This window comes from Sciurus vulgaris (assembly GCF_902686455.1).
Source record: "Sciurus vulgaris genome assembly, chromosome: 14".
Classification (NCBI taxonomy): Eukaryota; Metazoa; Chordata; class Mammalia; order Rodentia; family Sciuridae; genus Sciurus; species Sciurus vulgaris.
Window position 1 is genome coordinate 66,100,925 of NC_136475.1, and position 14,247 is coordinate 66,115,171.

General features: G+C 39.8%; 1 protein-coding gene across 6 annotated transcripts in view; it reads left to right on the forward strand.

The window, feature by feature from the left end:
- SLC8A1 (solute carrier family 8 member A1) overlaps positions 1–14,247 on the forward strand; it is a 374,985-nt gene that overhangs the window by 320,633 nt on the left and 40,105 nt on the right. For all 6 annotated transcript variants that reach the window (XM_079109859.1, XM_079109861.1, XM_079109860.1 and 3 more), the window contains 2 exons: positions 3,563–3,693; positions 7,913–8,012. In XM_079109859.1, the coding sequence (XP_078965985.1) occupies positions 3,563–3,693; positions 7,913–8,012 (231 nt within the window). The remainder of the gene's footprint in view (positions 1–3,562; positions 3,694–7,912; positions 8,013–14,247) is intronic.

The following is a 14,247-nucleotide window of genomic DNA, read 5'->3' on the forward strand; positions in this document are numbered from 1 at the left end:
AAAAAAGCTGTTAAACCATTTTCCTACTCAATAAAAATTATCTAAAGAGAGGACACTTAAAAAAAAAAAAAAAAAAAAAAAAGACTCAGCTTTCTTCTTTGCCAGTGTCAAAAATCTGGACTGTAAGTGCTAATCTAATCAGTATCATTGTGGATCAGTGATGGGATTTAGCCAGCTGACATCTCAATTGTGCATAAATGTAACTCTATCTTAAATGTCCGAGATACTTAGCAAGAGAAAACAGCCCTGACCCTTCCATGATGCTGTGTCCTTCTACCTTGACTTCTGTTTGCCTGGAATGCAGTTCCTCGCCCCGTTGTTTCTGGGCCATGCTTACTGTTACTTCCACCTGGCAAGCTTCAAGGCCAATTTCAATTAGATTTACTTTCCTGACTCCCTCAGGCAGCTAATCATGCCTCCCACCCTGGTCCCTCAGCCCTTACCACACAGTACTAGAAGTTGTTCATCTATATGCCTCTCTTCCCACTACACCATAAGTTCCTGGAAGGTTGGAGGGTGTTGGGGAGGATTACAGCTGTGCTGACATATCATAGGAGTGCTATGACATGTGTTAAAAGAATAAATGTAATCCATTTTTATGAATAGAGCACATAAAAGATTTTGCTATTGGAGAGTCACACAGCAAATACATATTGAGCACCTAGTACATAGCATACATTGTATAGACCCCAGGAGATGTAAAAATGATTCAAGGAGAAATGAGATCCATTGCTCTCACTCAGAAAGTGTGAATGCTGGGTATTTGTATGTAAATGTAATTAAAAATTAAAAGAGCGTATAAGAGTGTTCAGGTTCAGTATATAGAATGAATATTAAAGAATTTATTTAAGGTTCAAGTAGTCATGGCAAAAACCCCAGTTGTCAATTGGAGGATACTTCATGGAAGAAAAGGGGTGCTTTTGAAAGATAAGTAGAATTTAAGTAGATAGAGACATAGGAAAGCTTTTTCGGATATATAGAAAATGGAATAAAAGTAGTTTGGTGTAAGAATGTAGGAAGTGATATAAGACCTTTTGCCTTGACTTTGCTTTTGGTTAGTATGAAATATGTTAAGATAGTATTTCCTAAATTTTTGTCATTCTAATACATTTTTCCCTTTGGTTGCGTACCAGCTATGCTATTATTTACTTCATGAAATTGTTTGAAATTGACTCATGTTTTACTTACTAAATTTGCTTTAAAAGAAAACTTTAACTCACTAGCACAAGGAGAACTAGCATTAATTTCCATAAATACAAAGCAAAATTTTTACAATGGAAAAATGCTGTTAAATTCTACCTAGATGCTATTTCCTCTATCTTAAATTGGCAGAAACCCAAATGGTGGAAATAGTTACAGACCTAAGAGCATCAAAGTAAGCATGTATTTATAATTGAAGAATTGAGTATTACTGATAAAGTAATTTTTTATGCACTAGATCACTCAATTTCATTTACTCCCATGTCCCATGTCCCATGTCCATTTATTTAATACCGTGTGTTCCAAATCAGTTTCATTTTGTGAAGTGCTACACTAAAGAATCTTACCCCATCACCTTGCTTTCATAATTTGTTTTTACTACTTAAATTATCTTTCGTCCCATCAAAAGCAACTTGTCATTTATAAGTAAGCTATAAAAAAGAAGGCCATAATAAGTACTCTACCCCCAATAATTTGGTAGTTCAAATAGATATCCAAGTCATAATATTTCTTCTTGAAAGGAAATAGTTCTTATTCAACATAAGTCTTCCATACATCTGTGTTGAGCCAAGGTTTTGAATAAACACGTTAATATAACCTGCTGCTATGAAAAACACTAAGGATTCAAGTCCAAAGTCATAAAAATCAAATGTGTTTGATTTGAGCTCTGGACAAATTGAACTTCATATAACTTGGTTGACTTCCTTGACTGGAGACACACACACTTTCACAAAGACAAGTCTTGGAGACCCTACATAGAACTCGTTGCTTTTCCTTGGGTTACAATTTCCCAGCACAGCTACAAAAAAAAAAAAAAAAAAAAAAACAGTACCATTTACAGTTAAAATCAATTCTTTCTTGTTCCTCTCCTTTGTCTCTAATAATGGTCAGCAGTCAGAAATCAGTTATTTTAAGTCTTCATCTAATTTCTTTGAGATCCTGTAATCACTGGGCATAGGAATGTGGATTTGAACATATCCTTTTAGGAAAACACTATTAAATGCATGTTAAAGAATTCATTGATCAACTGCATTCTGCTTCTGCCTTCCGTTCATTTTGACACTTGAAACATAAAATGCTGGCAGTTCCTTTGGCACATTTGCCTCCTACCCTTGCAGGAAGCAACTGGTCTAGGAACCATTCTCTGCAACAATTGCTAGAACAACAAGTGGAAATACTGCAGCAGGTTCCTGAGCAGAGAGGAAGCCATGGGTCTTCAGAGGGAGTGGGAGGTATGGACCCCTTCAGAAGCTGTTCTCTAAATGCAAATACAAGAGGCCTGGGCAAGAAGTCCCTCCTTTCTGGATGATTCCTGAGACCACAGACTCCTATTGCAGGCAATGTCTATGGATGTCCTAGAGGTGAGGGTGTCAGGGCTGAGGTCTTTGGAGATGACTTCATTCCACTTGACTTGAGAGGAAGTAACCTGTCCCTTTCCAGCATCCTGATCCTGAAGGATAAGGGTGATTAAAGGGCTAGTGTCTGTCCTCCACATGTGTGTGACCTTTTCAGTCTGGGATTGATCCTAATGACCTTCATGCAGAGAGAGCCAACTGTGAGCTTCCCCTCATTAATGGACTCTTGGTTCCATTAACATTTTCTCAGCACCCACTGGCCTTTCCTGGAGCATAAGGTATATGGTAGTTCTGGAAATAATCATGCTCACATGGTGAGTGAGTATTGACTCCTCAAAGGCCTCACCCTCGCCCTCCCTGTTTACTTTAAGATTAAAATGGTCAAAGCTTTCCTAACACATTTACACCACAGAGGAAGCACTGGAGCCCAAGCATCTCAGGGAAGCACGGAAGGGATGTTTTGCTGCTCAACTTATGACAGAGGCTCTTGGCAAGTGAGAGGCTGTGCTCAAATTTTCCTTTCCATTCTTTTTGGCCCTGGGGTATTTTCTGTTGCCTCTAGAAAGTGGAGAAGAGAAAGCCAAATTTCTCCATCACAGGTCACTCTAGGACTTTTAATTGTGTGTGTTTCCCTTTGGTCACATGCTGAAGGAACGTGTATAAAGAGCTGGCTGAGCCAGCGTCACTGGGAACAGCTGGGTGATTCCTGCAGCATAGACAATGTGCAGGCAGGGTCTTTCTCAGTGACATGTCCCTCTGCATTACTTTTCTTCATCCGCACTTTGGCCTGAGCATAGACGCTGGACATAATCACCTGCCATCAGAGTGATGGGTTGCCCAGTTGCCAAGTGTCCGTCCAGTTCTCCCCTCCAGCCTCACCGTCTCACTCAAGGGACTTTTAGTAGGTCATTAGGGCTTCCTTCCTCCTTGGTTTTCTTGTAGCAGAATCCAGGGATTTCCAAATAAAAAGGAGCACATTGTTCATTGTCCTGCCTTCCTTTCCCCAGAGGAATGTGATGACAAGCAGCCGCTGACCAGCAAAGAGGAAGAGGAAAGGCGCATTGCAGAGCTGGGCCGGCCCATCCTGGGAGAGCACACCAAGCTGGAAGTGATCATTGAAGAGTCCTATGAGTTCAAGGTATGCCCACCTGGGAGGCCTGCTCACCTGGGACCATGGTGGTTCATAGTGTTGGCCTGAGCTGTAAGAGCCATCTGGAGGGGAGGGAGAGTGATTTCAGGAACTGGCTCATTCATTGAACGACCTTTAGAGCCAATTGGAATTATGGAGTTAGTAGGGAACCAAGAGTCCTATAGACTCCAAACAGCAGCAGATCCAGGGCCTGATAGGTGGCATCCATCACTGCGCAGAGTCAGAGCTGCCCCAGAGAAAAGGCTTTGTCTGAGGGGATAGCAAGGAGGATGCAAAGGTGCATACCAAGAGACTGTTAAGATGGAAGAAGCCAAGCTGTGTTTGAGAAAGCTAATAAATCTGTCAGAAGTAAAGTATTCACACTGCTGAAAATGAAGTGGCTTTTGCTTTGGAGACACATGGTAATATCTCTGTGTAACTTCCCACTGACAAGCTCTCATTCATATTTAGTCATCCTCTTCAGATCCAAGAATATGTTAGCACAGTCAACATACCAAAGTTATAGTGCCCATAGTCAGAGAATTTATAGTTGAGCTAACAAAATTGGGTCCTAAATTTTCTAAATGATGGAAGTCATTCAGAAGTTAATGTATAGACTTTGGAGTGAGCTTAAGACTTGGAGGTGAAACTTCGTGTCAATCACTAAGCTACTCCCTCAGCCCCCAGGACACTGCCCTTTGCACCCCCAGTCCTAACACCTTAGAAGACCATACATGGAACCACATGTCAGATCTGCAGTGGGGTATGATGAGCTGCATCCCCTCTTTCATTCCAGAATTATAAACCCTGAGCAGAGCAGTTTTATCCCCAATTATTTTTCAAAAAGCACTCTGTTCCTGTTCAAAAAATCAGAAAAAAGATCCCAAAATGATAATCTGGCCACCAATTTAGAAAACTCAGTATTTTATCTAGATTTTTCATATAGTGGCCTCTATTCCTTCAGCTGTTTTATTATTTGCTCTTAATTTTGGTTCACAAATTGAGATGCCTGAGAGGAAGCAGGTGAAAAAAAGGTGCCTTTGTAATTAATATGGATTTCTTAAAATATTTTAAAAAAAATGCAATTAAGCCAGATGTGGTTGCATATGCCTGTAATTCCAGTGACTTGGGAGGCTGAGGCACGAGGACCCCAAGTTCATGGCTGGCCTCAGCAACTTAGCAAGACCTTTTCTCAAAATAAAAATAATAAAAAGGACTGAGAATGCAGCTCAGTACCACAATAAAGGGAAAAAAATAAGCAATTAAACTTTCTTCTTCAGGCTGCTGATAATCTATTAGTCTTCCTTGCACTCATTTTCATAGAAAGAGGAGACAGGAGAAAACTCTGGAACCAATGCTTTCTAGACTGACTCCAGTCATCACAGCCTATCACATATGATCTGGAACCTGGCTTGTTGCAAACCCATGAGTGGAACATGCAGAAGTTCCCTGCAGAGGATGGAAGTGTAGTTCCCTGGTGAAGCACAGGCCTAGCATGCATGAGGCCCTGGGTTCAATTCCCAGCACCCTCTCTTCCACCAAAAAACAAAAAGTCCCTTTAATCCCTAAAGGTACAGGAATCTTTGTCCATTTCTGTGGGCTAGACTGTTGACCTTTTGTCTAGGTGTGTTCAACTTTGTTCTTCCTTATGCACCTTCTTTTCTTCTGGTACCACTTGCTACAGCAGAGATTTTGTGGGTTGGCATTTCTGGAGCAAGCTTGTCCCTATCCATGCCAAATTTTTCATGGGGAATTGAATGTTCTCTCCCTTTGGGACAGCACCTAAACTTTCCCTTCCACATATCCATGATAGAAAGAACAATCATAGTGACTTCCCCTAGAAAGTGTTGGGTTGGGTAAGTCTCCCAGGAAGCAAAGTTTTTGTGGGTCGAAAGCCCTCTCTGGTCACCACTCCAACAATCTGAGCTTTGGAAAGTACCCCCAGTCTCTTTACATAAGTTGGGTTCTTCAGTGTACTTATCCTCCTAGAATAGCTTCCACAGACTATTTCCTCTCATTTCCTCCAAATTCATCAATACAGTTACCATTGATATCTAAAGGGGACATGTTTCTGAAGTGCCCTCAGTTATCAATTTGATATATTACTTATTCAAGAAATTCAGTTTCCCAGAACATAGCTAACAAATGTGTTTGAGGTTCCCAGAACTGCCTTAGAACTCCAAGTCTGAGTGACATTTCACAACTCAGTGCGCTTTGCCCACTGAGTTCTTACTACTCTGTTGTAACTAAGAGCATGACTTTACTGACACCCATTGGTGAGGGTGAGGTTTTCACTGTCTCTCAAAAGTCTAGTGCAGTCAAGAGCTTCTCCCTGGCGTTTAGGAACTCACCAGATAAAAATGAACAGCAATGTCTAAGTTCAGGTGTCTGAGCTTCAGATTTATCTCTATTCACTCCCCTTTCTCCTGTAGGTCAAGGAATGACACATATGCGAATTAAGCCCTAGAAAGAAGCTGGACTGTACCTCCAGGGTCAACATGAAGTCAAGTTTAAAATCTACTCTGAGTTTTACACATACGTAAATGTTGATTATTTTATCTTAAACATTTGTTCTTTGGCAGATATTTTTGTGAGGAAGTCTGTGTCTAGCATCAGAGCATTTTATCTGTTCAGCTGTTTATCTCGCAGGTGATGAGATTCTCTGCCTTGGTTTCAGTACAAAGGGCTCCTTTGGAGAGAGCTTCCCATGTTTCCATTACATTTAGGAAAAATCAAGGTCATTTCTTGTTACATTCTACCTAGTACTGTGAATTGGCATCAACTAAGATGCTCTGAGTGCTTGATGAGATGTGGCTGAGTTGGGAGAGAAAAGACAGACGCTTGTCATGTGCTTCAAGTTATTGTGCCCAAGAGCATTGACTATTACAGCTGTTATCAGGGGCACCAGCAGTTCTAGACACCAGGCTAGAAGCTTAAAGGTCACCACCCTAAGGACATCCAATCCAGCTAAGAATAACATTACAAATACAGAGTGAGCCAGCTGGAGATGGGCCCTTACATGTTTATTATATTCTCAATGCTTCAAGTCAGTTCCAATGACTCTCCTTGGATTAACATGCTTGATGTTATAAATTGGCTTTGGCCTCTCAAACAGGTCCCTCAGATCATATTTTCTTCACTTCCAGTTAGCTAACAATGTACTCTGTCTCTCAAGCCATAGTCAATTCAGCTACACTGTATTAAACATGTACAGATTTGACCTAAGACAAATAATGTATGTTTTCTGCCTCCTTGCAATTAGTGGAAGTTCGAGGATGCTCTGACAGTAAGTGTGGATGCTTGGTAGACTAGTTGATGTGGTAGATTCTCTAAGAAGAACAGCCTCAATGTCCCAGAAATGCCCCTTCTCCTGTAGTTGCCATGATTCGTGGTAGTGCTTTGAGTGCATCTGCTTAGTTTTCTTGTGAATGCTTGGCTGCACCTGTTGTTACAATAACTAAATTTAGAAATCTAGACAGTACTAATTGTACAAAACGAACTACTTTGAAAGTTCTAAAGAAAAATAAAGGGCATGTAGCACAGCACTAATAAAACAGGGAAATTCATTGTAAGGTTATTAGCAAAGTGCCCTAAACCATTAAGAAGGGATCTTTGCTTGTCTCATCTTTTCTTGTCTGTAACAGGAATGGGATGAGGGTGGAATTCTCTAAAAGCCACAAGGTTGACCAAAGTAGTTGCCAAAAATAAATCCATTTATTGATGACAGTGCAGCAAGCAACCTTGAGACTCTGTTACCTGGCTGCATTTCATTGGTAAACAAAAGAAGAAGATTAAGTCTTTGGTTTCAGAATCTGTCAGTCACTTCCTGTTGTTTACAGATATATAAAGCAGGCAGAACCTATATTAATTTAGTTGCAGACAACACCCTACAGACAAAGCCAGCAGGGAAGCCAGTTCACAAAACATTCAAGGGGAATGGATGGTCCTTTGCAACAGCTACTATACTAAACACTAAGGCTATTTTTCATTGGCCATTAGTCAGTGAAGAAGGCTTGTCTGTGCTACAAAGAAGTTTCCATTTCAGAATGTTTCCAAGAAAGGACCATGCTTGTTTGCATAATCATAAAAGTGTTTGATATCAATACTGTTGTTCTGAGCCTAACATCTGCTACCCTTTACATAACTCTGAGGTTTCCAACAAGGTCTTATATTTCTCCAGGTCTTAACAAGCCCGGCAGTTATTATCTTATTCCTTTCCACCTTTTAGAGTACTGTGGACAAACTCATCAAGAAGACAAACCTGGCCCTGGTGGTGGGGACAAACAGCTGGAGGGAACAGTTCATCGAAGCTATCACTGTCAGTGCTGGTGAGTGCCTTTCTGTGCATGTCGTAAGTTAAAATGGCCAACCTGAGCTGAATTTTTCTACTCTGTCACTTGGTCTATGGCAAAGCACCAAAGGTGGTAAAATCAAGAGAAAAAAATGTATCTTCTGCATGTACATGAAATTAGCCAATCTAGATGAAGCAAATGTCTTTAAATATACTATTCTTCTCCATCAATCCTGCATCATTCTTTCTGGAAGGATACAATATAAATGTAGTCATTTGTGTCTCTATTTCATTGATAGCCAATCACAGGAAAATTCCCTGAAAGCAGCACAGAGTGGGCAAGTGAAGGTCAGAAAAAGAATAAAATCTTAGGTGGAAAAGGAAGATATTAAGACACTTCTACTACTACCATCTGCAGCATTTTACAATCTCTTCAACAGCATTTAACAAATGACTTTTACAATGACTCCACATTCTGTTTCTTCCTGTACAAGGAAAGCACAGAGTTTTATTACGAAAATCCTGCAAAAATGAAGTATTTTTCAAACTCAGGGAGTCAGAGACCTGAGAAAATGACATACAGAAAGAAGTGTCCCTCCCTGTAGTATCAAACTTTGTTCACTCTCTGCATGATGCTATAAATAGAGAAACAACTCCCTCTTGAAAATATTGTGAAAGCATCACCACCCTGGAATTTTCTCCCTGTTTTTCAGTTCCTTTGCTCTATCTACACTGGTTCTTTCTTTCAAGATCCCCACAGACTCATCTTCCACGGTTGCAGTGGATGAACATAACTAGAGTTTCCTAAATAGTGATTCCCAAGCAGTAAAAATGGAAACAGCATCACTAACTGTTGGGTCATGACTTTTAGCACAACCTCCTCTCTATACTCTGCCACAGGATAATTTGACAGATCTCCCAATTACTGTGGCAAGACAGGGTGGTAAAAATAAAATACAATAAAATAAAAAATAAACTATATGCATATTTATTATTAGTGCCGTTTGTAATCATATTGTGGTTTCTTGCCATTGAGTATACAATGGGAATGTATGAACATTAAATGATAGATAACTGCTTAAGAAAGTGGATTTGGAATTTTCGCTTAAGCTGTCCTAGAAAGCATGGGAAATTCCCTCTTCACAGCTTATACCTTTATATAAATCTAAGATTACCATCTGAGGCATGAGCTATCCTCCTTCTTCACAGAGAGAACTAAACAGGCAAAACTGCTGATGAGATCAATAGAAGAAAGCATTTAAAATAGCCAAATTGTTTCATGGGCTTTGACATATTAGAATTGAAACTTTAAAGGCAATGTAAATCTTATAGTGAACCATTCAGAACAGCTTCCAGGTTTCCTTTGGCTGCAGATAAATGAGCTTTGTAGAATGGCCATGTACTGGTCATCTTTCATTGTGTCATGTACTGGTCATCTTTCTTTGTGTCCTTCATTGCTCTTGATGTGAGGTAATGGTGAATGAAATAGGAATATTCCTGGCCAAAGGGAACTTATATTCTAATGAATGAGATGGCAAATAAGATGAATAAATTAAAGTGGCTGGTGAGCTTGTCATGGAGGAGGTAGAGCCTGAGGCAGAAGACAGGAAGTGTGTGCAGAGGCTCCAGTTTAAGATAGAGGCCAAGCTGATACCATCAATAGGCAATTTCAGGACCAATCTGCTTTTCTAATAGTGGAATGGTTTTGTGTTATTGGTTCATTCAGACATTTTTGTAATGCACAGGAACCACAGCAAACCACGGCATTAGGAAAGGGCAGGTTTGAACAGTGAATGAGATTATGCCACCAACAAGGCCAAAGTGGAGCATTTGCATCTGGTCAGAACAGAGAAACAGTTATGCAGATATTAGTCCTTCTTTCCTTGCAAGAGATGGATTTTGGTTTGCAAACACTTTCACATATTATGTTGCATTAAATCTTCTCAAAACCCCACAAGGCAGTTATTGGGATAAACTTGACTCTACAGAGGGAAGAATCTGAGTCTCACAGAAGTGGCATGGCTTTGGAAGGGAACTCCAGCCCCAGAGAGAAATTTCAAAGTGAAGAAAATTGCTCACTCCCTCTGTCTCAGTGACAGAGATTGGCCTTTGTCACCTGTCCTGGTGCCATGGTGTCTTCATTCCACAGTGGGTCTAGCTCCTGACCAAATCTTTTAAAGGACTGTTAATAAGTGAAATGCAAAACATCTCAGGCCTTCTTGTTTGTAATACAACATATTGTGTTTTGTTTCTAAATGAATTCTTGAAGATAAGGCATACTATTTGGAAATTTGCAGGTTACTGGGTAAATTGACCTTATTTACAATTTTGAGAAACAAATTAACAGAAAAACAGACACATAGTTTATAGGTACTAAATGACATTAAATTACATGAAAGGCAGTTTTTAAAAAAGCTCAGTGTTTGTCATTAGGATTAAATTTAAGTGCCTAAAGAATGTTAATACTCTGAGGTTGTTAAACAGACAAAAAGTTGTAAAGCACCATTTATTGAAGACAGAGTTTCATTGGATTTTAAGATTTCATGGCTAAATAGTTGAGAATCGAAAAGATTTGCCTTATTAAAAATATTAAATTGCCTTTGAAGGACTCTACTGAGAGTTTTTTTCCTAAGTAATTTTCTGTGCAAAATTGAGTCCGTATATCTCGCTAAACAAAAGTAATAATTTCATAAGTAGGATTTTGCTTCTCTCTCTCACTAACCATATTCAAACTCTTTTCAAGATAACCCCTGAAATTTTGTTCCCCTGCTTTTCTTGAATTTCATAGCTCAGTACCTGGGCCTCCTATGACCATGTTTCTGTGATCCAAGTACTTATAGTTCAATATTTGAAGACTTAAAGGACTTATGAGACTCCAGAGATTAGGAAGGGATTAAACAGTCATGTTCCAGCAATTCTCCTTCTGTTGCTTCCCGGTTGAATATCAGGAGCAGTGGTGTGCAGCCATTAAATGGCTGTCACAAACTTGCAAGGCAAGCCCTAAAACCAGGTGTTTTAGGATGTGTCAGCACATGCACTTCTTAATGAGGCTAGCGCTCACTGCCTGTTGGGTTGGAGTTTTTCCCATTTCTTCTTCTTCCTCATATCTCCCCTAAGGCAGAATGGTTGGGTTGACCTTAAGAACTCATGAGCCAGCTACAACACAAAGCAAACAGGTGTGTAAGAGCAGAGGGCAAACATTCGCCAGGTAAAGACAACCAGGATACCAATGCCAGTTCCCCACCACCATGTTGTTGCTCTTCACAACAGCCTTGGGCCAAGGCGAGGTGAAGGAAAGAGAGGTTGCCAGGCTGTCTTGGAAAACAGATGCGGACATGTCCCACCCCTCCTGAGGTGACTGGGAAGATTACCTCACCCCAAGGTCTCAGTTTCCTTGCATGTACAGTGGAGTTAAGTGTGCCTCAATCATGGAGTTGCCATGATACTAATTGAGACAACGCCACCTTTCACAAAGGCCCTTTATACATTTGGACACCAAAATTGTTTGTTGGGAGATAAACATATATATCAAAGATTATGCAATAAAATAACACCAACATTTGCTAAATGCAGTTAATTCAACTTAGTGAAAGAGCCAAGTGGCTAAAAACATAATGATTGACCTTTTTTGCTTCATGGTGAGTACTCTAGGTGCCATTTTGTAAATAAGAATACTGAGATTCAGAAAAGCAATGTAACTTACTCAAGAAACTGATAAGGGGCAGTGCTGGGGTACTGATCAACACAGGACTCTGTCCAGTGCAAAGGGTGCACTTGCTTGCTGTGCCTGGGACCTGAGTACACAGACCAAACACACAGGCGTAGAATGTATGTATACACACAGTCATGAGTATATTTGTGCAAACACACATGAACACACAGAGGGTCACATACAAAGACAAAAACACATATAGAGATACACACATACACAAGTTTATAAAGACACAGATACACAAAACACATGTGCACAGACACAGAGACGTGCATATTTCTCAAACAGCATCTTTTTGTTTTGGATATTCAGGCTGCATCTTGAAATATAAAGGATTTTTTTCCCTTAATATTTCTTATTTCCTTATAGTCTCCTTCATAGTTCCTTGGGTAGGATGTCAGTCAGTTCCCTAGTGAACAAAGGGAAGGATGTTACATCCACAGCTTCTCTTGCCTCGTCATTTGTGACTTTTTTTTAAAAAAGAGAGTCAATGTACTAAACATAGATTTCGTAAATCTGACATAAAGAAAAAATCACTAAAAGTAGAAAAACTAAAAACCTCTTCGCAGTCAATGTTCTGTGTCTTGGCATAACTTTGGCCAAGTATTTAATTTTTCTGAATTTTAGATTTATCATCAATGTCATGAGAAGGTTGGTCTAGGTTCACTCGAAGGTACCATCCAGTATGGCAATTAGGGGGCTCTTTCCCTGCAGCATCCCTGGTGGCATTGAGTCCTATGGTCCACTGCACACTCTGCCCACCTACCTGGCCTTACCCAGATTAAATGTTCAAAGCAACAATACCATATGCTCCATATCTGTTCTACTGGAATGAGAGGAATGAGAGGATGATCAAAGTTTAACCTCTAAGAAAGATGATGATAATTCAGAAGAACCTAGTTTTCTTCCTGTTCCATAATTGGCACTCATAAATTCTATGGAATCGTCCACAGGAAAAGGGAGAGCATTCAACATGAGGCCAGACCTGAGTAGGTAGCTGGTCTGCCAGGCTTACTACACTACAGCTTCTGCTAAATCAAGAGGTGGAGGCCATGGTCTCATAGCAAGCCTTGCTGAGTTGGGATGCTGCTGGCCAGAGTCCTTCATCCCTGCATGCTGTGTGGATTAGTAAGTGTTCTCCATTAAAGTGAATTCTTTAATATCAAAAATTGCCAACTCAGTGGTGTTACTGGAAAGTAATTCACTGAAATAATTGTCAACTTGAAGACCAATCTATTTTAAGTCCTAAACAATAATCGTACCTCAAATGAGCTTCATGGATCGTCAGACAGTTTGGTCTAAGCAAGGATCTAACATTTCCTCTGTTTTAGAACATTACTATGAAGAGATTCTATTACTTCATGTATCAACCCTGGGTTACCTGATTTAAAAAAAAAAATTAAATTCCACTTACACAGTTAAAAAAAAAAAAAAAACTTCTGCTAGGTCAGTTTTGATATAACCTCAGCTTGTATATGAGAAAGTCAGATAAGGGGAGGGTATAATGGATTGAAAGTTACCATTTTACCTTCTTTCTTATGTGACTATGAAAATTCTTAATTGTCTTTTGTCTAAAATCATAAAAAGATTGAGGTTCTTTTAAAAGGAGTTGGTTTTATAAGAAAAAGTAGGTACAACTGTCTTTAGGAGTCTGTCAAAGACTATGTTTGAAATCGTGGCTTACATCTGGCTTAAATAATGTTACCCATTATTGGCTGTCTACTACAAGGTCAAGGTTTTGTGTACATTGTTTCTGTTCCTCACAGCTATATCCTGAGGTTTACAATTGATAATTCCAAGGCTGAGGTGGTTATATAATGTCTTTAGGTTCACACAACTTGCAAGGGGAAACTAGAAAATGAAACCTCATCTTTAGAAGCTCATCTCCAGGTCTCCAATGGATACATGTCAGATGAGTCAATGCAGGTCAAAGGAGATGTAATTAATGAGTTTTTTAGGCTCATGTATACATGGTAAAGTCAGGAGTTTAGAAATGTGCATTTAAGCCTATGTCAGAAGTACAAAGAATAAGTCAGAACAGTCAATTATCAAAAGTGAGCGGAATCAGTTGCTGAATTTCCTAGGAACTTCAGGTTTCACCCCATCATGAGGAGCCCAGAGGGACTTCCAAAATGTCTTTGTGAATTTGGAATTGTCAGGTCTTCCAAACCAGGATGGAATCAATGCCCAGACGCTTCTACGAGTTCTTGGTCTTTTCCTATGATATAATTAGTTGTCTAGGCAAGTTTCTTCACACTTAGAACACTGGCATGCTTGAACGAGTAGGTATCAAGGTCTAATAGCCATTCTTTGAAATAGGAGATGTGGTCAACATTGCCACTAACTCAACTCTCATTCCTTCCTTCCATACTCAGCTAAGATATTCACGCTCTTTGTGAGAAAGTCTGCATATAAATCATTTAATTTTCAAAACTTAACATATTCGAATCTTTGGCTTCTCTGGAGACTTGTGTTCAAATTGTCAGAGTCACCAGCTGGTTATGTGGCTCTGGACAAGTCCTCTGGGCTTACCTGTGAATTGGGAGGAGTGGAATAGACA